Source organism: Rhinolophus sinicus, chromosome 1, assembly GCF_057876585.1.
Source record: "Rhinolophus sinicus isolate RSI-liver-muscle chromosome 1, RSI-T2T, whole genome shotgun sequence".
Lineage (NCBI taxonomy): Eukaryota > Metazoa > Chordata > Mammalia > Chiroptera > Rhinolophidae > Rhinolophus > Rhinolophus sinicus.
The window spans coordinates 63,530,403-63,556,120 of NC_142501.1; the positions used below are offsets into that span (position 1 = coordinate 63,530,403).

The 25,718-nt window shown below is 38.7% G+C and overlaps 2 protein-coding genes across 3 annotated transcripts in view; both read left to right on the forward strand.

Moving 5' to 3' along the window:
* The first annotated feature begins 103 nt into the window (after positions 1–103).
* Positions 104–25,718, forward strand: part of TBK1 (TANK binding kinase 1) — a 43,901-nt gene continuing 18,286 nt past the window's right edge. For both annotated transcript variants that reach the window (XM_019732432.3, XM_019732431.3), the window contains exons 1-7: positions 104–237; positions 2,696–2,813; positions 6,633–6,773; positions 9,543–9,672; positions 14,371–14,552; positions 19,629–19,789; positions 22,464–22,574. In XM_019732432.3, coding sequence (XP_019587991.1) covers positions 2,727–2,813; positions 6,633–6,773; positions 9,543–9,672; positions 14,371–14,552; positions 19,629–19,789; positions 22,464–22,574 — 812 coding nt within the window. In that variant the 5' untranslated portion in view covers positions 104–237; positions 2,696–2,726. The remainder of the gene's footprint in view (positions 238–2,695; positions 2,814–6,632; positions 6,774–9,542; positions 9,673–14,370; positions 14,553–19,628; positions 19,790–22,463; positions 22,575–25,718) is intronic.
* Positions 9,687–13,467, forward strand: LOC109447774 (prostaglandin E2 receptor EP3 subtype-like). Its single transcript, XM_019732438.3, is given in 4 exon segments — positions 9,687–11,885; positions 11,887–12,020; positions 12,023–12,630; positions 12,945–13,467. Coding segments are annotated over 4 exon segments (1,140 nt in total). The 5' UTR covers positions 9,687–11,760; the 3' UTR covers positions 13,218–13,467.

Sequence of the window (25,718 nt, forward strand, 5' to 3'; positions counted from 1 at the left end):
GTGGCGACATCAGACATCAGACACCCCCCGCAGCCTCCCTGCCCCTCGGTACAGAGGCTGGGCGAGTCCACCGCGGCAGCACCCAAGGCCCGGACTCCCGAGTGTGCGCACGCGCACCCGCGAGCGCCGGCCGTCGGTCACGTGGCCCCTGGCCAGGGCTTCCGAAGCCGGAAGTGTTCTGAGGCGCTGGGAGGCGGCGGGAGCCCGCTGGCGGTGGCGCGGCGGAGATCGGGCGCGGTGAGTGGGGCGGCCGCGGCCCGAGGGACCGAAGCTGCGTGGGGCTGGGGCAGCAGAGCCCGGCACGGGCCCGCGAGGAACGCTCCTGCCCACTGTGGGAAGCTGGAATGCTGAGTCAGAGCGGGGGCGGGGCGGGCGACCCGAGAAACCCCACAACCCGAGGCCGAGCCCGCCCCGGACCCCAGGCTGGCCGGACACCGCCTCCCGGGGTCTGGGGTGTCCGTAGCCGGATGGAATGGTCGCGTGGGCACTGGCCCCTCCATCTCGACTCCCGGCCCTCTGGCCGGGGCCCTCTCGGGTGTAGCGACGTTGGGCACGAAGAAAGAGGATGTGTTTGTAACCGAGCCTGGGCCCTGGCCGCCCCGGAGAGACGCGATGCCCCGCTTTCTGCTGGAGTTAGACTGGCCACGTTCTACCCTTCTTTCCGAGCGTAGACACAAGATCGGCAGTTTTTAACGGGTTGTTTTTTGTTTCAGAGGGTTAAAAGGGGACGTTTCCTTAAGGTTTTAGTGATGATACCAAGCGGGGGTTGATTCCCTGGAAGCTAGAAGGTGAAGGACATCTTTAGTAAATACAATGCAAGTTCCTAAACGTTTCGTTTGGGGAAATGGCTTATGTGTTTGTTTTCTGGTCCGCTTCCCAGGTATTTTCAGTAGGTGGCCTCAAACCAAGTTCTTCCCAGTAATTGTCAAATGCATAACCAGAGACCTACCGTTTTCACTCCAGAACGCTGAATATATCTGTTTCACAAATGATTCGCATAATAGTAGAGTTTGGAAATCCTAAAACTTGGTCCATTTGCCGTCTCACCAGACCAGTTTTTATGTATGGACAAATGGTAACTTTCGTTTTGGACAGTATAAGGAAGCAGACGTGAGGCAGGGTGACCAGTAACGTACTTGTTCAGTGCCTGCCTCACTGAGTCAAAATTGTGGGAAGATCTACACAGCAAGCAGCTTATGTTTTAGCACGTTGTTATAGTGGGTTATTTGGAAGGTAGTTTCAAAAGACATGATACCCTTTAATCATTGTGAAAAGGTAATTTTATATCTACATATAGAGAGCAGATAAATTAGCTGACAAATGTGTTTTATATTATCCACTAGGTACATATAGGTACCTAATGATACTATTTGCTGTTTATAGTTACATTAATTAGGGAAGGTTTTTCATTATAGTAAAATATTTGAAAATATTATTGAAAAGATATTTGAGAATTTTATAATTATTGCCTCAGTAGCTGACAGATGTGTATTCCTTATTTGTGAAAAGGGAATCTTATTTTTATTGCTTATTTCCAGTAAATTGCTGTATGTAACATTCTTTATCTAATTTAGATGGCTGGTAAAATTATATAAATATATGTTAGTATATCAAAGAGTGCTGAAATTTAGACCCCCGGCCATTCTTTAAATTCCTAATCCTGCTTGCCCTATTGGCAGTCATTAATTCATCACTGAATACCTACTCTGTTCTAACAACAAACAAATATTAAGGTCTGTTTCAATCTGATATTACAGCAGATGTAAGGTGGCTTAGTGAAACTAGTGGTTATGCTGTTTAGCATATCTCGTTTTTATTCCAACATGGGACTCAATTTTTAATATCTTTATAGTTGTATAGCTTTTCAGTATTAAAGGATAGTATTAAAAGCGGGTGATGCTCTCTTTCAATATTAAAAAGGGATGATGTTTTTTCTTTTAATAGACTTTATTGTTTAGAGCAGTTTTGGGTTCAGAGCAAATTTGAGCAGAAGGAACGGAGATTTTCCATATACCTTTTGAGCCCCCACACATGCAGCATCTCCCTCTGCTTATGTTTTTAAGGCTTGATAATATATACTTGGTATGTCTATATTTATGTAGTTGGAGGTTGGAGAAACTATCCTTAAATTAATTTCAGGAAAGTTAGTAAACTTGCAGGAATAATGATTTTTGTACCTTTCCATTATGACTGTTAGGCTCTGTGTAGATAAAATTTTTAAGTTATGGAGGTCTTGTACACTGGCAACAGTTGTTTTCATTAGTGTTGTCCTGCCCTTCAAGGAAACAAAGTAATTTGTGCTGTACTTCTGTTATATTTTGCATTACTACTTTATTTTGGAACACTTTAAGAAAAATTCATCTTTGATTAATCTTTCAAAACCTTTGAAGAAGTGGCCAGTTTCACTCTCATTGACAAAGACAAAATTAGAAGGGAAATACATTTTTTTTCAGCCTTTTTATAAGTGAATTAACTTGAACATATAAGATGTCATCAGTTAATGTTTTTTCAGAGCCCACCCAGCATTAGCCTTTAATATTGCTGGGAATTTAGATTCTTTCATTGGGCGGTGTATGTACTTCAATTTTGCTATAAATAATGGGTGATCTTACTTGAGACTGAAAATAGCTAACATTTGTTTCTTAAGTGTATTAGTTCCTTAAAACAAACATGCAAATTTTTTCTTTTCTCTTAGTGTAACAAGAGGATTGCCTGACCAAGCCGAGATGCAGAGCACTTCTAATCACCTGTGGCTTTTATCTGATATTTTAGGCCAAGGAGCCACTGCAAATGTCTTTCGTGGAAGGCATAAGGTTGGTACAGAGAAAACTGTGAAGGCTTTCTGTCATTTTGTGTGTACTCTTCAGAGAAGTGCACAGGTACTGAAGTGTGAGACTTGGTGTTTTTTATTTTACTGTCTCGAGAATACCTTTTTTTGTGGTTATTTAAGGCATAGCTTATGTCAGAGGCAGTGATAGCTCCTCAATGGTGGCAGAGGTTATGTGTCAGAAAACAAAGAAAAATTGGAGGTTGGATGAAAAATGGATTGGGGAACGATGTGTTGTGCCTTTCGATTTTTTTTTTTTTTTCCCAGCCCAGCACTCCTGTGGTGGTGAGCGATCTCACTAACAAGATGTTCAGTGGGGCAGTGGTTTGTGGTGGTGGGCAGTAGAGGGAGGCAGGTATGTAGTTTGGAGGGGAACCCACGAATGGTTCCAACATCTCTGTACTAAGGCTTCTTGCCCCCAGTAAAATAGCATCCTACAAGGTGAATTGGAGTAAAATGAGATTATCAGCAAGGGGCCCAGTTTTAAAGGCTCTGTCTTGGTATCAGGTGACCCAAACTTGTTATTGGAAGTGAGAATAAAATAAAAGGGCTAAATCCCAGAGGCACTTCAAGAACCAAAAATAGTTTGTGTTAGATTCTATATTGGAGGATAAAATTAAAGATAATTAAAATAATTTAAAACAAAGACATTTAAGATCATTAAAGTTTCTATTCTGGGAAGGAAGCTGGAAAAATAAGGAAGTGAAATAAAAAGACTCATCCACTAATTTTTCAGCACTATGAATTTGTTTTGAGTAAGTGATATTTAGAGTCTCCTAAATTCTTATTTTCAGAAACAGGAGCTCTGAACATTTTAGTAAAGAAGAGTTTCTTCATATTTTCCTGTCACCTTGAGATTACCAGTGAGTTCTGTCAGTGACAATGAAATAAGCATTCATAGATGAGGGGCTGTTTCCTCTTCTGGGAAGAGAGTATGACTAAAAACAGCCTTTGTGGCTCCTAGAGAATGAATCAGAAGTGTCATACGGATGCTTTTAACTTTTTTCCTTCCGATTCCAGAATTGTCTACATGTTCTGGGTTCTTGATTAAGTTCATTGTGGTCTCTGGGTCTTTGATCAAGTCCATTGTGATCAACCTTGCTGGAAATTGTTTTTGTTTTGTGCCCACTGCCAAGAAGAGAAGACTTGGGTGGTTACACAGGCTTTAGCATTAAGAACATCTGACTGTCTTCCTGTGACCCAAATTAACTGAACAAACTTTAATAATCACTTGATATATGTCACACACTGTGCAGGATCTGGTGAATATAACTACAAATAATATGCAGTTCCTGCTAACGAAGAGTTTTGTGTTTAGTAGCAAGGTGACATTGGAAGGAATGTAAATTGGAAACTGATGGAGTGACAGGTAGTCAGTTGTGATAGAGATTGGGTGAGGCATATTTCTAGTGCCTGGCCCTAGTAAATATTTCATATATTCTGGTCCTCTTTCTTTACTTACTCATCGTCCTTCATGTAAGTGCCTGTACACAGTAGGCGCTCTGTAAATGTTTGTTGAATGAATGAGGACAGATTAGACTAACCTAAGACAACCTGAAGTTCTTCAAAGGAAACAAAAACGTACTTTATCCACTGTACTTTGAAAGCTTAAAATCAGGATTTGAGAGCCATAAGATTGCTAAGACTCAGTTTAGTATTCAGTCCCTAATTGTCTTCCCAGGGATGTGTTTTGAGGGACCATGTTTGTTCTCAGTGACATCAATTTCAGGGTTTAGAACTATACCCCCAAAATCCTGCTTGCCCTTAATAATTAAGGATTTTATACGTGATATTAGCTAAACTCTTGTATGTTACTGCTTAGAATGACCAGGTCCCTAAGTTTAGTATTTGTTATTCAAGTTATATTACCTTCTTAATCTGTCTTTTTTTCATCTAGTTGCCTTTAGCTACTAATGTGTGTGTGGATGGGTGTATATGTGTGTGACACCCAGGGTAAAGCGCTGTCGGAAGGATGTGATGATCTGCACATGCATACACAGCAGGTCCTGAATAATGTTTTGCTTAATGTCGTTTGGTTACAATGCTGATGAGGTGCTGGAGGAACTTAACCGGTTTATTTCAATTAGTCTATGGTAAAATTGGTTTCATTATATACATCGTTTCATTTAAAGTCACAGAGCCTACTGACGATGTTAAATGAGGACTTTCTGTATTTATGTACACATAGATCTCTAAATATTCATATATGCTTTCACTTAGGGAGAGTGAATGATAAATGTGCTGTTAAGTAAAGGGAAAATGGTCCTCTCACAGGTATAACGTAGGCAACAAAAGGCCTTGATCACTATGGGTACATTCCAACATTGTGTTATGTTCCCTGCTCACACCTCTGTTAGGATTCTCCTAATTTTAGACAAGCATCCTAAAGAAAAATCTCTCTGTTGGGTAGTATAGATTTGGCAGTGTCCTTACCCTGGCTGAACAAGTGGGAAAACATTGTAATTAACCTGTAGTTCAGTTGTTCAATTTTCTGAAAACGATCAGTGACCCTTTCCTCTGGAAACAATATATGTGTGTTTGGTGTGAGAGGAGGGGAAAAGTGAGGGACGAGTGATCACATCACATAGATGATGGTCTCCAAATAGTGATTTTGAAGAGTGAGATTATGAAGCAGTTAAATGGTTTTAAGAAAACTCATGAGATTCTGAGGTGAGGGGAGGAGGGTGATGGCTGGCTGTAAGAGGAGAAATGTGTGGGAAACTGTAGAGAGGGCTTCCAAGCAGGAACGGCACAGAGGTCCTGGCAGGCAGAGAGCCATGAAACAGCTTTAAGCAGGGGGTGCTTGAACCCCAAGGTCAAAGAGATGATCTTTCCACTTGCTCCGGGGTGGTTCAACCTTGGATTATGAGAAAAGTAAGATTAAATTTAACAAATCTGGACTGACCACCAAGGAGAAGCTTGCAGTTTAGAGTGAGTGGAAGGAGGTGGGCGCGTCTGAAAGAGAGTTTTAAAGTAAGGTTCATATGAAGAACTTGAGAATGTCATGTTTACCTGGAATTCAGCAAGTACGTTGTACCTCTTAGATTCCCTCCCAGCTCCAGCTGGGTGTTGTCATTCTGTGTGTGCTACTACAACATGCCATGAGAGTGAGAGCGGGGCTGCTGCAGGGACATCAGGGTGAGAAGGAAATATCTAGAGGTGGTCTGTGGAGCAACAACCTCCCTGACCATCTGGGGGAAGTTACAAAGCAGCAGGGGGACAAGCCAACAGGGATGGTCCACCTGGACTTGACTCTCCAACTCCTATTTCTGCACGCACATACCACACAGACACATGACTGCTGCTAGGGAATAGTTCTGAAACGTTAATTGCATTACTTTGAGATTCTTACTAAAAATTTCGTATGTGAAATACAGTTTTCAATCTCTTTTCCTGTTTTTATTAGTTTAAAATTAATTAGGCCCTGAACAAACTCCTGTGAGTTTCAGTTTCTATTTCTTAGTCTAAAATGTACTTTCACATTTGATACTATTAGAGCTCTTATCTTCTGCTATGTAAATGTCTATCTTTGCCTTGTGTATCATACTGAAAGCTTTATAATATGAAAGAAAATAGTATTTTCTACATATCAAACCATATAATTTGAAAGAAATATTGAGCAGTTGATTGATTTATTTTAGCTTTAAAAAAAACTCAGGAGTCCTAGTGCAAATTACCTGTGCTTAAAAATGTTCGGCGTGTTCTATAAAAAAGCTAAATTGCTATAGCTAGTTCTAATGGTATCTTTTACTCTTCTTTTTAATATTATAGGTAAATAAAATCTTTCTCTTTCTCCTTTTTTTAGAAAACTGGTGACTTATTTGCTATCAAAGTATTTAATAACATAAGCTTCCTTCGTCCAGTAGATGTTCAAATGAGAGAATTTGAAGTGTTAAAAAAACTCAATCACAAAAATATTGTCAAATTGTTTGCTATTGAAGAGGAGGTAAGTAGTCAAGTTTTAGTTAATCTTGTCTTGTTTAGTTATTATGGTTCAGATGAAATAATCAAAAAAATATTTTATGAACAATCGGTTTTTAAAAAATGGTGAAAATTAGAGTTCATACAACGAAATATTCTATTCTCAAAGATTCCTTTTTTTTTTTTTTTTAAGATTTTATTGGGGAAGGAGAACAGGACTTTATTGGGGAACAGTGTGTACTTCCAGGCCTTTTTTCCAAGTCAAGTTGTTGTCCTTTCAATCTTAGTTGTGGAGGGCGCAGCTCAGCTCCAGGTCCAGTTGCCGTATTCTAGTTGCGGGGGGCACAGCCCACCATCCCTTGCGGGACTGGAGTAGTTGAACCAGCAACCTTGTGGTTGAGAGCCCACTGGCTCATGTGGGAATTGAACCAGCAGCCTTCAGAGTTAGGAGCATGGAGCTCTAACCGCCTGAGCCACCGGGCCGGCCCTCAAAGATTCTTGAATAGTTATAACAATGGAAATAAAGTATCATGGAATCAGAAAAAGTAGTATAAGAAATAAAAGTATAGAATTTGGTTACCAGTATTATTACAAAAAAAAACACACCTAAGTGAAGTTAAATTGACATTTATAAAAGAAGCAAGCAAAAAGTCAAAAGTGTAAAAATCTTAGGAAATCTTGTAAAAGAATAACAATCTTAGGAATCCAGAAATTAATATATGAAGTGCAGTTGTGAAAGAATTGATGTCGGGGGTAACACTGAAATTAAGGATGTCATTAGGATAATTACCTACAAGTAGTGGAAATAGAAATCTATGTTAATCCCTTTAGACATGGGTAATCAATAACATCACACCTTTTGAAAAACAGTTTGGCAGTTTATACCCCCTACAATAGTGATTTTACTTTTAGTGGTGGTTACTTCTTAAGAAGTAATTAGAAATGTAAATTAGTTTTATACACAAATGTGTTCATTGCTGCCCTGTTTATAATAAAGAATCGTTAAATAAATGAGAAGGTGTGATGGATGGTTATTTGTAGTTAGCTATACTCAAGGTTAAGAGTGTAGCCCTCCAGACTGCCAAGTTTATGCAAGACTTCTGATACCAGCTACAGAGGAGTTTGGCAAATTGCACAGTCCAAGAGAATAGTCGCCACAAGACTGCTCATTCAGACACGAGCTCCAAGTTCAGGAGTCCCCACGGCTACCTTCACTTCAAACCAGCTGGCTACAAATGAGAGGCTTCCCATAACTGCCCTCAGATTTGATAATTTGCTAGAATGTTGAATGACTCATAGAATTCAGGAAAGCACTGTACTTACAATTACAGTTTTATTATAGCAAAAGGATACAAATTACTATAGAAGAAGCTAAAGGAAGAGACCCATAGAGCAGAATGAGAGGGTTCTAAATATGAGTCTTCTCTGTCTACAGGGACACATTCCCCTCCCAGCATTGACAGTACGCACAGAATATTGCCAACCTTGGAAGCTTACCTGAGCCTTTGGTGTTGAAAGTTTTTATTGGGGCTCAATCACATACTGCCAGCATGGCCGACCTTTAGTCTGTCCACCTTTCCCACAGGTTTAGTCTCCATTTACTCCAGAAGTTACAACAGATCTGTGTGTCCTAAAATCCCCATCATAAGTAACATTGTTAGACCGTCATGTGGCCACATCTCTGAGAGAAACAAAGACACTTCTAGCAGAAGGACATCCCAGAGGCCTAGCAATCACCTCACAGTAGCCAAGGGCAAAGGCCAAACTTCTATTTGGGTACAATTAATTCTTCAGTACACAGTAGTTAATGACATTTTTATCACCTGCGAACATGCTTATGTATAATGTTATGTGAGAAAATCAGGATTTCAAATATGTATGTAGTATGATCTTTGATGTATGCAGTATGGTAAATAGTGTTAGGTATCTGTAATGTGATTTGATACATATAAAAAAACTGAAATAAAATATACCAAAATATTAACATAATTCTCTCTGGGTGATGGAATTATGGGTATTTCCCAAATTGCAACTATCAACATATATTATTTCATTATTTTAAAAAAGTTTTTTTCTTTTAAAATTATTTCTTCCTTTATAACTCTAGAGAGAAATTCAAAATGTTTTATAAAAGTGTTTTGGGGATATGTAGAAAAAAATTATAAAAGGAAAAAAGGATAAGAAGTTGGAGATCAATACTGGATTTTAAGACACATTCACATTTTCAAGTTTCTGAAATGGCATGTGTCTTAAAGTGTATGTAATTTGTTAATATTTCTTTATCCCTATAAAGCTGTTATTGATGATGTGTCTTATAATCAAAGGTACGTTAAAATCAGTAGCTCAGATGGAAATGAGCAGACTATAACTTTGCTGCGAGAAGGACCACTCAGGTATTCTGCCGCCTGTTTGTTTTTAAGGCTACAACCCCATTCATTGAAGTAAAAAGACTCTTTATGAGAAAAACTTCAAATATTTTAAGAGATTTGTTAGAAGACCTGATGTCCTAAATGTACTATATGTATTAGTAATTAAAAAAAAATTTTAAAGAACTGTCACAACATTGTAGCAGTGATTTTCTAGTTCAGATTTAGCCAGCTTTCACTGTGGCTTGAATGTCTTCAAAAATAAATTAAATTTTAATAGGAATTTAGAAGGTGTTAATTCTTATATGTGTGTGCTCAACAAATATTTAACAAATCCCATATTTAAATGAGATCAGGTAAGTAATGGCAGATAAAAAATTATTTTTTATATTGAGTCCCAATCACTGATTTTGTGTTTTTTTTTTCAGACAACCACAAGACATAAAGTACTTATTATGGAATTTTGTCCATGTGGGAGTTTATACACTGTTTTAGAAGAACCATCTAATGCCTATGGACTACCAGAGTCTGAATTTTTGATTGTTTTGCGGGATGTGGGTACGTTTGTTTACATAATTTTATGTATATGTGTATATAATTTAATGACATATTTTAAAAACAAATTTTTCACATTTATAACCAAAGACCTTTATGCAAAGCTTTCTTAGATATGACTCCAAAAGCACAGTACAAAAAGGAAAAAAAAAGACAAATTGGACTTTATCAACATTGAAAACATTTGTGTTTCAAAGGAAATCAAGTAAATGAAAAGATAGCCCACAGAATGAGAGAAAATATTTGCAATTATATATCTGATAAGGAATTTTTATCTTGACAACTCATCAATAAAAAGACAAATAATCCAATTTAAAAATGGGCAAAGGATTTGATAGACATGTTCCCGAAGTAGATATACAACAAGCATGTAAAAAGATGTCCAAGATCATTAGTCATTAGGCCAATGAAAACCAAAAACCACAAAGAGATACTACCTCATACACACTAAGATGGCTAAAATAAAAAAGACGAAACAAAAGCAAGTGTTGGTGAGGTTGTGGAGAAATTGGGACCCTCATACACTGCTGGTAGAAATGTAAAATGGTGCAGCCACTTGGGAAAACAGTCTGGCAGTTCCTCAAAAGGTTAAACACAGAATTACCATATGACTTAGCAAATTCCATTGCTAGGTATTTACCTAATATAATTAAAAACATTCCACACAAAAATTTGTACACCAGTATTCCTAATAGCCAAAAAATGAAAACAGCCTGTGTCCATCAACTGATGAATAAACAAAACGTGGTATATCCATATGGGATATTATTTGTTCATAAAACGAAATGAGTTAGTGATACATACTGGATACATACTGTAATATAGGTGCACCTTGAAAAATTAGGCTAAGTGAAGGAAGCCAGACACAGAATGCCACCCTATTTATATATGATTTCATTTATATGAAATGTCCAGAATAGGCAAATCCATAGAGACAGAAAGCAGATTAGTGGGTGCCAGGGGTTTGAGTGGAAGGCAGATTTGAGGAGTGACTACAATGGTTTTGGGATATCTTTTTGGCAAAATGAAAATGTTCTGAGGTAAGTGGTGATGGTTGTACACTCTGTGCCTGTGACTATATTAAAAACTACTGAATTATATACTTTAAAAGGATGAATTTTATGATATGTGAATTTTATCTTAATAAAACTGTTATTAAAATATGTATATATGAACCAAAGGGAATAATATCTTCTTGGGAAAAAATGGTCAATATTTGAGGACTAGGGAAAACCCAGTGATGAAGAAGGCATAAGGTTACTGGGAGTTCTTGAACTTGATACTAGAAGCAGTGTGGAGACCATTTAAGGTGAGGATGAAATGAGAGAGAAACAATCTATGTTACAGCCTGTTTAATCAAATAGAAGTTAGGGATACTTGATGCCTTCCTTAGTATACTGGTACCCCTGAGTTTTCATAATTAAATGTTGATACCCCTAAACTTTTTTTCATGTTATATTTGGACATTCATCTATCAATTGTCAAACGAATATTTCAAACTTGCTCAGTGACACTACTTGTTATTTAGCCAAAACAGCTTAATTTCAACCACCTTCAACCTTTAAAAAAAAAAGGAAAGGAAAATGACCTTTTCAGAAAAGCATATGAAAAGTATGTTATGGAAACAAGTCTGATACTGCCTCTTTCTATTATTTTTACTATTTTATGTATTAAGTCCAGTTTACTTTTTTGTGGCATTTTTTTCCCAAGGTAAAGAAATATAAAACTGGTGAAAGGTTGATATTTTTCTTAAATTTAGGCAGATTGCCTATATGTACGTGCATATAACCAAAAGTATTTCAGGAAGTCACATGCTTGAGACCATTTTGCTCCATTTTCCTGATAGTATTTAAGACATTGGGCCTGGGAGCTGGAGGCTTCCCCGAGCCCACGGAGCGGCTGCCTGCGGGGCCGAAAGCCCAGGCGCCGCCCGGACCCATGTAGCAAAGTGAGGCGGCGGTTGCACCCGCATCATGGAACGCAGCCTGAGCCCCCACTCAGGCCGCTACCGACCTCCACCGCCTCCTGACCCCTGTCTACCAGCTCCCGCTGCTGTTCGCCCGGCGCCGTCCTCTCCACCTCCAAGCTAACATGGAGACCCGGGGCTACGGGCGCGCTCCTTTCTGCACCCACCTCAGCCACTCCTACGCAGGCATGTGGGCGCCAGAGCGCTCCTCCCAGGCGCTGGGCAACCTCACGCGTCCCCCGGAGCCCGCTATTGTCCATAGCTTTCCCGATCACCATGCTGAACACCGGCTTTGTGGGTAACGCGCTGGCCATACTGCTGGTGTCGCGGAGCTACCGGCACCGGGAGAGCAAGCGCAAGATATCGTTTCTGCTGTGCGTCGGCTGGCACTCACGGACCTGATGGGGCAGCTGCTCACCAGCCCTGTGGTCATCGTCGTGTACCTGTCCAAGCAGCACTGGGAGCCCCTCGACCCGGCGGGAAGGCTGTGCACTTTCTGTGGTCTGACCATGACTGTCTTTGGGCTCTCCTTGCTCTTCATCGCCAGCGCCATGGCCGTCGAGCGGGCGCTGGCCATCCGAGCGCCTCACTGGTACGCGAGCCACAGGAAGACGCGTGCCACCCGCTCAGTGATGTTCGGCGTGTGGCTGGCGGTGCTCGCTTTCGTCCTGTTGCCGGTGCTGGGCGTGGGCCAGTACAGCATCCAGTGGCCTGGGACGTGGTGCTTCATTAGCACCGGGGGAGGAGGCAATGGGAGGAGCTCTTCGCGCAACTGGGGCAACCTTTTCTTCGCCTCCACCTTTGCCTTCCTGGGACTCTCAGCTCTGACCATCGTGTTCGCCTGCAACCTGGCCACCATTAAGGCCCTGGTATCCTGCTGCTGGGCCAAAGTCATGGCATCGCAGTCCAGCGCCCAGTGGGGCCAGATCATGACTGAGACCGCCATCCAACTTTTGGGGATCGTGTGTGTGCTGTCGGTCTGCTGGTCACCATTGCTGGACCCGTCAGCCCCAAGTCACGTTGTTGTCCTTTCAGTCTTAGTTGTGGAGGGCACAGCCTAGCGTCCTGTGTGGGAGTCCAACCAGCGGCCTTGTGGTTGAGAGCACGCGCCCCAACCCACTGAGCCACCGGCCTGCCCAAGATCTCAGAGGCAGCCCAGCTGCAGCTTGTTGTCTTCATTCTAATTAAGGACAGAGTAGATCACTGGCCCATGTGCAAATCGAATCAGCAGCCCTGTTGCCCAGAGCTCAGGGCTCTAACCAACTGAGCCGCCATCCGCTGCAAAACAGCATTACTATTTTTAAAAATCTTGATAATGATGTTGAAAATGATCTTCAATCAGACATCAGTTGAGCACTGTAAGACGCACCCAGAAAAGCAGAAAGAATGCAACTTGTTCTTAATAGCTGTCTACTTGGCTTCACTGAACCAGATCTTGGATCCCTGGGTTTATCTGCTGCTAAGAAAGATCCTTCTTCGAAAGTTTTGCCAGGTAGCAAATGCTGTCTCCAGCTGCTCTAGTGATGGACAGAAAGGGCAGCCTATCTCATTATCCAATGAAATAATGCAGACAGGAGCATGAAAGAGAACAATCAACTTGCATGTTCACAGATTTTGGCAACAAATAGCCCTAAGCCTTACTGTGAATTTAGGCATCTCTGGCATGCCACTGTTGATGCATTGAAGCAGAATTTTTGCTAGAAGGCTAAATGGTCTCAGCATAGGTAATCCCCTATGTGCCAAAAGTATTGAAACACAAACAAAGGAAAATATATTAATACCAGTCTAGTGTTTTAGGGTCTCTGCCGTTTGTAGCTCAGTATGTGATTACTTATGAGATGAAAACATACTTTATAGATGGTCTTGGTCTGTGGTAGGGGTGGGATAGGGATAAATATTCTAGTATACTGAGTACATGGGGATTTAATGCATAGATCATCAAAGACAAGGCAACGGTTTGTTTTTGTTCAGTCCTTAGTCTTCTGTGTTCTGTTTTACTCTTTCTCTCTGTGTCATTCTTTTTCACCTTACTTTTTCAAATAGTTGAATTAGGATTAAAAAAATACAATGTGTACACAATATTCATTGGTACTGATGTTTAAATATTGTTCAATATGTAAATTAGCTGCTAACTTAACAAAGTTTAAGTTTTGATTGGATTGGTAATTAGGATTATTTATTATCTGATTGAAAGCCAATTCCATTTATTTTAAATATGGCAGGATTTGTGACTATTTAAATTGCTAAGTATTCTTCCTTTTGAGTATATTTTTAATTCCTACAAGCATGGAAAAGATTCATGAAACTGATCTTGAGAGTCAGTGAAGTGATTTTTCAGAATGATATTTAAGGACTGATTTAAGCACTAAATATAGGTACTCTGGTTAATTATGTTCCCTGATTTTTCCACCTAAACTATTCTCTAGTCATTTGGATATTTACATACTAACTTTGATTCTCAGACCAATAAAGTTTTAAAGGTTCGATAGAAAAAAAAAAAAGAGAGAGATTGGACTCTTCCTTAGACCAAATTGATCCTTATCATTCAAAAACTCCTTATGACTCAAACCTGAGATATAAAATATAAATACTACCTATTCTTTACTTAAAATGACTTTAGTCCAATTTATGTATTGATTGAATATGAAATAATTATATCAATGAATTTAACGCGCACCGATATACACATAGACACCTATATTATAACTTCCTTTGTTTTATATTTATTATTGAAGTGGGTGGAATGAATCATCTCCGAGAGAACGGCATAGTGCACCGTGATATCAAGCCAGGAAATATCATGCGTGTTATAGGGGAGGACGGACAGTCTGTATACAAACTCACAGATTTTGGGGCAGCTAGAGAATTAGAAGATGATGAGCAGTTTGTTTCACTGTATGGCACAGAGGAGTATTTGGTAAGTCACGTATCAGTAATAATGTTATTTAAAGAAGCTGGATATATTGTAAATATGGATAATTGATCAACCAAGTAACTATAAAATGTGTTATATAATTTTTATGACAGGTTAAATTTTCTATTTTAATGAATATGGTGTGTAATAAGGGAATTAGATACTTGTGTCTAAGGGTTCTGTTGTTTTTCTGTTAAAAGTCTTATAAGTTTTATAACATTCTTAAAGTCTTTAGTTTTACTAAAACTATGGATCTATGTTAAAAGAAAAAGCTATCTGTTCACTCCAGAGCATCTAGGTGGTAAAGACTCCCTTTTTTGGATCAGAGTAGCTAATATATTATAAGCTTGTTATAATAGTATTTTCCCTGTAGAGCAAAATTTATTAGAATTCTTAGGCAGGAGATTCTATTCAGGGAGGTCAGTTATTGAAAGACAGACCATTGTTAGAAACATACAAAAAATAATATGCCTTTGAAAAGATCTAACTTGAAATGTTAGAAAGCTAGAAAAGCTCTGTGGTTGTAGGTGTGTTTGTGTGAAGTTAGAAACATTTGAAACTTAAGAAAATATACTTTAAGTATATTTAACATGTAATTAGGAAGTTCATAGTATATAGCTATCACTAATTGTTCATGGCTCTGGGTTTTATCTTAAAAGTCCTAGATTCTGTGATGGTTTTTCCAATTTGATTCTGCGGTTGTAATCTTACAACATGAATAAAGTCTAACTGACCTTATAGCTTTATTCAGATTATTCTAAGTCTGGCATGAAGTATGGTGTCTTAAATTGTTCTATCAATATATAACCTTAAATTAATCTGTAGGTATGGTTCAATAATTTTTTTAAATGAATGCATTTTATTAGATGTAAATTATTTCAATAATTTTTAATAAGAGTACCTAAAGTGGATTACATTTATTTATCCAACAAATATTTATGGAGTGCATACTGTATACCAGGCACTGTTCTAGCCACCGGGACTTTAATAGTGAACCAGATGTACACGATTCCTGCTCTTATGGAACCCACATTCTCATGGGGAAAATAGACAGTTAAGTAAACAAGTAAATAAGATGAATTCAGGTAATTGAAGTATTGGGAAGACAATAAGGTGCACTTAAATGATGAAAAGAAGCAAGCCATGCAAAGATTTGGGGAAAGAGCATTACAAGTAGAGGGAACAGCAACTGCAAAGGCCTAGTAACAAGAGTGACCTTGGACGTTTGAGAGACAGATGGCAGCTTGGCTGGAATTTAGTGAGTGAAGGGGCAGGTGGTAAGAGTTGGAGAAGTAAGCAGAGGACAGCCAGATCATACAGGCTAGTAGTTTCAACTGTATATAATCACCACCCACCTTTTTTTTTTAAGGAGAGCGCAGCTCACAGTGGCCCATGTGGGAATGGAACCGGCAACGTTGGTGTTATTAGCACCACACTAAGCAACTGAGCTAACCGGCCACTCCAATCACCCCTTTTTATAGTAAATGTTTTGCGATGTTTCCTTTTTCTTCAATATCTTGAAAGGAAATTCTTAGACAGTATAATCAACCTGTATACCTAATTAAAAGAATAACATAATATCTTAATAATAATATAAAGGAAAATATAATAAAATCATAGGTATTTATGATGTAAAAGTTTAGGAAGCACTTCAATGGCAAACAAATTATCAGAATCTCACATCTATGCGTAACGTCACTTCCAATGCAAGTGCAGTGATAATTTGCACGTTGTGTTAGTGAGTCACACATCACAAGTGGTGGTGGTGTCGCTGACATGATTTTCCAAAGCAATGAATAATTCTTGGTAGTTTCTAAATAAAGTGGATTTACATATAGCTGCATTCTTGTAGCTACAAAAATACTTTATGTTTAAATGGAGTTAGATCATTATGAACAGACTTCTCATCTGCACGGGTATCTGGCAGGATCTTCAAAAGCCATGCAGGACGCGAGAAGCTTGGTTTTCCCAACTGTCCCATATTTGGCAGGATGTTTCTCATCTCTGGTCTCTGCCTACTAAATACCAGTAGCCCGTCCGATGACCAAAACAGCGGTCCTGTACCAGCCTTCATGAGGCTGATCCCCCATTACCAATTATTAATCTTGCAAGTATCCTCCTAGGATCACAGTTTAGGATCACAGTTTAGCTTTTGCCTCCAACAGACTTAAAATGGAAAGAACGAACCATTAAATAAATGAACTCCAAGTCTATTCTGTACTCTAGACTGAAATTTTACTCTAATCTTTTCCCTATTTCAGATTATGCCCAGCCCTGTTTTCATATACAGTGCACCAGAAGTTAGAAAATGAGATACATTATAGCCTGAAGCTCAGCAATCTAGAAATATTTCCATATTTGAATGAAAACTTCTCGTTTTGGAATTCCCAGGCCAGATGTTAAATCTTCTCCCCTTTGTGTGTTAAAGTCCAAAGAAAACGCCAGTATTCCCTCTCCCACCATTTTCACTATGATGGGTGTCTTAATTATATAACTTAGGAACTTTGCAGTAGCTCTATTCTTATGCTCCTATTCCAGGTGCAGAGGCCCAGGCCCAGCAAAACCAAGCCCTGGACAAGCACAGGTAGCACATTCAGGAGAGAGCAATGGGCACACATGTCAGACCAGCATGTGTCAAGCCACTAGCAGTCAATCCCTGCCTAGGGAATACCTTCCAGCTGTACCAATTAAGTACTATGTTATTGCACCTTTTGAGGAGGTCCCCCCCTTGTCTCCTAGAACCGCTGTATCTTCTTCCCAGGTTAGTGGCCTCGTATTCCAGAAGGTATCCGGCATGTCCAGGTACTCTTGGCCTATTCACAGTACCATTTATATGCTAAGTACCAGATACTAGGTCTGAGGTCTGGCTAGGGCTTCTTTGGACAATAGTTATTAGGTTGGTGCAAAAGTAGTTGCGGTTTAAAAGATTAAAAACTGTAAAAACCGCAATTACTTTTGTACCAGCCTAATACTTTATATGCTCTGCCACAGAACCAGTAAAACCACTCGGACCGCATATATCTGGTGTGCATGTTTGGACGCTCACTTCAAACGCCTTGTGCTTATCACCTCTTATGGTTTCTCATTAAAATGTATTTCCCAAGAGTCTCATCCCACCCCCACCCCCACCTCCAAAAAAGTCCAGAGATTGTCTCTTTGGGAGTCAGATTCATAGACCGCATCACCTCCCAGCAGTGTTCCGTGCATTGGTCCCCAGTGCCTTGGGCCACAGCCAAGTGTCATAAGGCACTGTTTTGGTTTGGGATCCTTGGTTAATGACTAATCTCCTTTGTCCAGAGTACACTCTTGTAGCTTTGCCTTCTAGGAATCTTCAAGTTCTGGTGTATAACTTGCATAAAGGCAATGTCAGGAGGCCAAGCATGTGTGACCCCTGGTGGCTCTCTGCAGAAGATAATGCCCATCATAGGGTCTGGATCTGTACACTGTTAAGGATGTCCTGTGAGCCCCTTTGTTCTCTGCCACTGTAGTGTAGTGTCTGCTGTGCGTAAGGACATATGTTTAACATTAGACCAGCTGCTCGTCCTGGTTGCTAGATCCCCAATGAACCCCGCCAGGCTAGGCCTCTGAATTAATTCTAGAAAATTTAGTTTTCATCTCAGAGCCCAGATGACTTGCTCTGATGGATTGCACGTAAGGGATGAGGGAAAGGAACCAAGGCTGCCTGATAGGTTTTGGATGTGAGCAACTGGATAGATAGATGGTGGTACTCTTCACTTAAGAGGATAAAGGTTAGAAGGAAGCACATTTGAGTGGGAAGACTAAGGGTCCGTTTGGATGTTAGATTTGAGCTACCTTTTAGACATTCAAGAAGACAGTAGGATATATGAATCTGGAGTGAAAGGATACAGATAATATTTAACGCAATAGGGCTGAGTGGGAGATAAGGCAATTCTAAGTGTGGACAGCTATCTTGTAAGATTTTGCTATAATGAAGCAGAGAATTGGGTCATAGCTAGAAGGGGTTATGTGGTCAATTTAGGGTATCTTTTTTAATTTCAATTGTTTTTTTTAAGGAGGGCACTGCTCACAGTGGCCCATGTGGGAATCGAACCGGTAACCTTGGTGTTATTAGCACAGTACTCTAACCAACTGAGCTAAATGACCACCCCCAAGGGTATTTTTTTTTTAAATGGAGATACTAAAGTGTATGTGTAAGGAATGATCCATAGAGAGGGGGATGTTGATGCATAAAATAAAAGGGACAGTTGCAGGAATTGATTTCCAGGATTGGTGAGACCATATGATGGGCTCCACAACACAGATGGAAAAGTTAGCCTTTGATAAGAGCAGTTTCATTGTAACTGGAAACTAGTACTGGAGTCTGGATACAAATTCTGGTAGGTTGGTATTTGATAAAAGGCATAAGGGATAGTTGATCCTTTGGTTGCTTCCATTTCCTCTTTGAAGTATGAAGTCAGGTCATTAAAACAGGGTCAAATGTGGTGGTATTGGAGTTTTGAGGAGAGAGGGGAAGATAGGAAATAGTCTCTTTTTTTTTAAAGATTTTATTGGGGAAGGGGAACAGACTTTATTGGGGAATGGTGTGTACTTCCAGGCCTTTTTTCCAAGTCAAGTTGTTGTCCTTTCAGTCTTAGTTGTGGAGGGCAGGGCGCAGCTCAGCTCCAGGTCCAGTTGCCTTTGCTAGTTGCAGGGGGCGCAGCCCACCATCCCTTGGGGGAGTCGAACCGGCAACCCTGTGGTTGAGAGGACGCACTCCAACCAACTGAGCCATCTGGGAGGCAGCTCAACTCAAGGTGCCATGTTCAATCTTAGTTGCAGGGGGCGCTGCCCACCATCCCTTGCGGGACTTGAGGAATTGAACTGGCAGCCTTGTGGTTGAGAGCCCACTGGCCCATGTGGAATCGAACTGGCAGCCTTCGGAGTTAGGAGCACGGAGCTCCAACCGCCTGAGCCACCGGGCCGGCCTGGAAATAGTCTTTTAAGATTGGGAAATTATTAGGAAAATATGATAGAATTTCTAGGCATTATTGAATACCAATTTTTGTATAATATATTACTATAGAACACAAGTTAGTAGTTTTTTCATCTTTTTTTAAGCATCCTGATATGTATGAGAGAGCAGTGCTAAGAAAAGATCATCAGAAGAAATATGGAGCAACAGTTGATCTTTGGAGCATTGGGGTAACATTTTACCACGCAGCTACTGGATCACTGCCATTTAGACCATTTGAAGGGCCACGTAGGAATAAGGAAGTGATGTAAGTGGTTTCTCTATCTAAAATCCAAAACAGTTTTTAAAATGTATTTATCTTACTTTGTTTCATCAAATGTCAGAGGCATATGCTAATGAAAATCGATTTAGTCATCATTTCTGATATTTCAAGCTATTTGGTTTTTAATAAGAATGCAGCCTTATAAAAGTATAGGTGTAGTTTCTCATATTGTGTTTAAATATCTTATATACAAAGTATAAATGTCATTCAGTCTTTGGTACATCATTAAAAATATATTGCTTTCTGGATTTTATTTCAGTACACTGTTTATTTCTCTTACTTATTGAGGTTTTTCCTTCATGTAACTGAAAAAAAAATAGTACATCTGTGGATTACTAGAACCATTACTGTATCTAAAAGAAATAGAATTCTTACCCTGAACTAATCTGATTTCTTTTACCATTTCAAAATAACATTTAACGTAATACTAAATTTTTTCCTAGTGTTGCAATTTCACTACAAAGACTGAATGTATTTTGCTAGTACATTATACATTTATGTACTGCCATAATTATTAGGAAAGAATCACTGTGTATAAAATCACTTTTGCAAAGCAGTAATGGAGGAAAAGAGATGGAGTTCTGGATGTAAAATCTAGTATAAAATTTATCCATACATTGGATAAATACACATCTTTTTGCTTTGAAAGAAATTAGTGAATTACTTTGCTCCATGAGAAACAGCCAACCCATAAACACATAAAACTATGAGGTTATGAATGCTGTTTAGTTTAGTGAATGATTTGTGACACTATATCACTGACAGCCTAATGTGTCCAACCATTCTTTTCGATCACAGCATTTCTCTCAGACCTTTATATATTTGACTTGGCCTTTTATAAGCAAACATAACTTAATAATCACAACCATAAAAACGTAATCTTGAATCTCATCTCAGAAAATTGAGAGAGGAAGTATATTATTCCTTTTGTTGGTTTGAGGAAGTAAAACAAATTCAGCGGATTCTATGACTTTTGCTAAAACCTGGGTATCTAAATGTTTTCCAGTAAGGACAGCGCACATATTCATGGGAAGAAGACAGCTATTTCTGTACGAACGATTTTGGTGTAGCATCATCTTGAGCCTGCTTTACAGCAATGCCCTTTTTATAAAATCTCTTAATTAATGAAGGCTGAGAATCATTTTGTTTTCTCATTAGATGCATTGTGCCTAACAGTTTATGATGCTTTTATTGTCATAGATGTGGTTTAAAGCAATATCAGCATATCTTGCTGCTCTGAAAATGGATCAAATAAAAGTTCCCTAATAAAGGAAACATGACTCATAAACATCTAGGAATACCCGATGATTTTGTCTGACCACCATGTGGGCAGATACACTGTTAGAAGAATTTATTTCTTTATTTGCACAGAAACTTAAACTTTTTATGAACACTGATACTAATGAATATTCAGAGTTGCTTGAAGTAGTATAATGACTGTTTTACTTTACTAAGGAATGATGCATTTATCTCACATTATAGCAGTGTTGATTCCTTTGCATGTCAATTACATGTTACAAATATGTTTATTATATGAATCTTATCAAAATTGGTTAAGCTTTTTCAAGAATTTGTAAGCATTCCCTTAAAAATTCTGCCATTCGTTTTATTCACTTCTCTTTTCTTGCATTAATCTCACATATCTCTACTTATTCCTCCATAGTCAGATTCTTCTCATGTGAGTGTAATTTTTTTTCACATTGATTTCCTTCTTTCCTGAAATATCCCTTAAGGCAGAAATCCTGACTGCCTTTGCTGAAGAAGCAGCAAGCAGTCCAAATTAGTTGTACTGGTTTGTTCTACTTTTTAAAAGAATATTTTGATTTGCTCAGTACATTTATGTAGACATTGAACGAAAAGAAAATTATGCCAGAAATAATGTCTATAAACTTATATAAGATTCTGCCATATTATGTTTTACATTTTCATCTGGGTAAAAGTATTCTTGAAGGTACGAAGTTCTTATTTCTCTCCTACTTTCAGGTTTTGTTTAGGAAAGTGTTGAAATCTAAAAGGTTGCTTTCGTTGACTTGCTACATCCTCATAGTATTCTTTTGCTTTCCCACCTAGCTCTTTCTTCAGTTCATCTTTATTTTTATCACCTTCATCAAGAAGCAAATTAAATTTGACTTTCAGTTTTGGTACACACACCTATTCCTGTATGTGTATGTAGTTTTGCAATATGCGAAGAATCTTTCAGATACTGTGCTATGTATAGTTTTATCTTTTTTTAAAAAATGCTGTTGTTCATTCTACAGTAATTTCATAGTCCACTTGACTGTGCCTTTGGATAACAAGGGTACACGAGATTTAGATGATGTTTTCATGGTCTAGAGACATTCTGTAACATAACTTTTTTTGTGTTTGCTCAATTTTTTCAGATGGAAAAATTAATATTTTTGTTGTGAACATCAAGATGCTGTTATATGGCACTCAGAATAATCGTACAACCACTATTAATAATCGTACAACCACTATTCCACATCAGTCAGTCAGATTCAAACTATTTTGATTGTTTTATGGATCCTGTGAACATCAGTCACAAAGTTTCGTCTAGTAGATAATTGTAGGTGCAACTGAGGAAATACTTTTGCAAAGCCTATTGATAGACTGTGCCATAATTAACTGCTTATTTTATTCTGCTTTTATTCCTCCCAAGGTATAAAATAATTACTGGAAAGCCTTCTGGTGCAATATCCGGAGTACAGAAAGCAGAAAATGGACCAATTGACTGGAGTGGAGAAATGCCTGTTTCTTGTAGTCTTTCTCGGTCAGTATAGGATGCCAAGTTATCCTCTTTCGCACTTTGGTGTTTAGAATCTTTATTGACTAAAATTACAAATACTTAAGTGTAGTTTTTTATTTGTTTGCTTTATTAGATGTTATTAAAACATATGCTTTAATTTGTGATTCTTGTCTTTGTGGCAATGTAAAGATTGATTATAATACTTAAATAATTTTGCCAGATCTCTATTAAGGCATAGGGCATACACTTGGAGATTGCTAATCCCTGGTCTCAGAATTCTGTCTAGTGTGGGAATCCAGCTTAGGGCCTTAGCAGCTTTTGTACTGACGTCCATTTTGACAGACCAGAAATAATGGTACAGATAGGAGTAACTTAGAGTTCTAAAAAACAACCACTCAAGAAGTTTAATATATCATTATTTAAAAATACTATTCATATTACTCAAAAGGTGAGAAATAATAGTTTTCTCATACTTTTTCCAGCATTTCAAATGTTCATATGGGTCTTATTTAATTTAGTAGCCAGAGCTCAAAAAAATTTTGTCAGATATGAATCCTGTTACCACAAAGAAAGATTTAAGGTAAAAGAAATTAAATGTAGAGAGTAAATTATTTTAGATTTTACTTTAGTAATAAAGCCAAGACATTCATCAGTATTTAGAATTTGTGATTAATGAATTAACTTCCATTTTTCCTAAGTGTGATAATTATATATTCCACAAGTGAACACACACATACAGATTATGATTTACTGGCTTAACACTGATTATAATTTATGGGTGCTTTTTGTATGACTTCCAGCATATAAAGAGAGAGAGAAAGAGATAGAGGGAGCAAGCTAATAAAATATTACCTCATTTTATGCATTTCTGTGAAAACTCATTTATATCAAAAGTTTCACTGCTAAAATCATTTTTGAAAACCATGTTTTGACAGTTTCATTTTTGTTCATAAAAATCTCCAAAATAAAATTGTGTCATGCAGCTAGAATTATCAAGATAAATTCATTTTGTTGGAGAACAGAAATTTAATATTACAGTAGTGATTTGTGTTAAATTTTGATTTAGAAAATACTCATTTTGGCAATCTCAGACAAAATAGATAAAATTTAAAGGGATTAGCAGCAATTCCACTTCTGGGTATTTATCCAAAGAAATCCAAAACACTAACTCAAAAAGGTATATGCAACCCTCTGTTCACTGCAGCATTATTTACAGTAGCCAAGATATGGAAGAAACCTAAGCGCCCATCAGTAGACAATTGGATAAAGAAGATATAGTACATGTATATAATGGAATGTTACTCAGCCATTAAAAAAATTGAAATCTTACCATTTGTGACATGGGTGGACCAAGAGGGAATTATGCTAAGTGAAATAAGAGAAAGACAAATACCATATGATTTCACTTATATGTGGAATCTAAAGAACAAAAACAGACGACAAAAAAAAACAGAAACAGACTCATATATACAGAGAACAAACTGATGGTTATCAGATGGGAGAAGGGTTTGGGGGGCTGGGTGAGAAAAGTGAAGGAATTAAAAAGTACAAATCGGTAGTTATAAAATAGTCACAGGGATGTCAAGTACAGCATAGGGAATATAGTCAATACTACTGTAATAGCTATGTGTGTAGTGCCAGGTGGGTACTAGACTAAGCTGGGGAATCACTTCATAAATGTCTAACCATTACGCTGTACACTTGAAACTAATATAAAATAATATTAGATATCAAAAAAACATTAAAGGTCAGGAAATGAATACTTTAGTAGTTATATTGCTGAAACTCAGAATTAATAATCTGACAATCTGAACTACAGATTGCATATTTCAGGAGGGTAACAGGCCTTATTTATCTAATCAGTCTTTAGCACACCAGGTTATAAATTCTTTGATAAAAAATTGCTTAGGTACCAGAAAGTATTCAGTTGGTGCAAAAGTAATTGCGGTTTCAGACCATGAATTTTAGATCATTATGACTAGGCTCAAACACATCTTTATTAATCAAAATAGGAACCAATACACTCAACACATTTTGCCAATGAGAAGTAAGTTTGTTTATTCCTGTAGCATAAAAATCTGTGCTTCAGGATTTGAGGAACTCTTGGAAAGCACTTTCATCAGCCTGCTGATTGTGGAAGCGTTTTCCCTGCAAAAAGTTGAGGTGTCAGTCGGTGGGTGAGATGTCAGGTGAATGTGGCGGATGAGGCAAAACTTCGTAGCGCAGTTCATTCAACTTTTGAAGCATTGGTTGTGCAACCTGCGGTTGGACGTTGTCGTGGAGAAGAATTGGGCCCTTTCTGTTGACCAAGGCCGGCTGCAGCTTTCAGTGCATCTCATCGATTTGATGAGTACAATTCTCAGATGTAATGGTTTCACCGGGATTCAGAAAGCTGTAGTGCAGGGGTGTCCAAACTTTTTTCAAAGTTTTTTACCACGCGCCATATGCGGTAAAATACACAAACAGCCAGGCCACTCACTCGAGGTGACGTACGTATTGCCTCACCTGGTTGATTTAAGTAAACTAAATATATTTTTGGAATTAGCTGCGGGCCAATTAAAAATGGATTGCAGGCCGCAGTTGGCCCGCGGGCCGCAGTTTGGACACCCCTGCTATAGTGGATCAGACTGGCAGCAGACCACCAAGCAATGACCATGACCTTTTTTTAGTGCAAGTTTGGCTTTGGGAAGTGCTTTGGAGCTTCTCAGTCCAGCCACTGAGCTGGTCGTTGCTGGTTGTTAAATGAAATCCACTTTTCGTTGCACGTCACAATCCGATCAAGAAATTGTTCATTGTTGCGTAGAATAAGAGAAGACAACACTTCAAAACGATGATTTTTTTTTTTTATTTGCAGTTAAACTCATGAGATACCACTTATCAAGCTTTTTCACCTTTCCAATTTGCTTCAAATGCCGAACGACCGTAGAACGGTCGACGTTGAGTTCCTCAGCAACTTCTCATATAGTTGTAAGAGGATCAGCTTCGATGATTGCTCTCAGTTGGTCGTTGTCAATGTCCAATGGCCGGCCACTATGCTCCTGTCTTCAAGGCTCTCGTCTCCTTTGCAAACCTTCTTGAACCACCACTGCACTGTATGTTCGTTAGCAGTTCCTGGGCCAAATACGTTGTTGATGTTACGAATTGTCTCTGTGGCTTTACGACCCATTT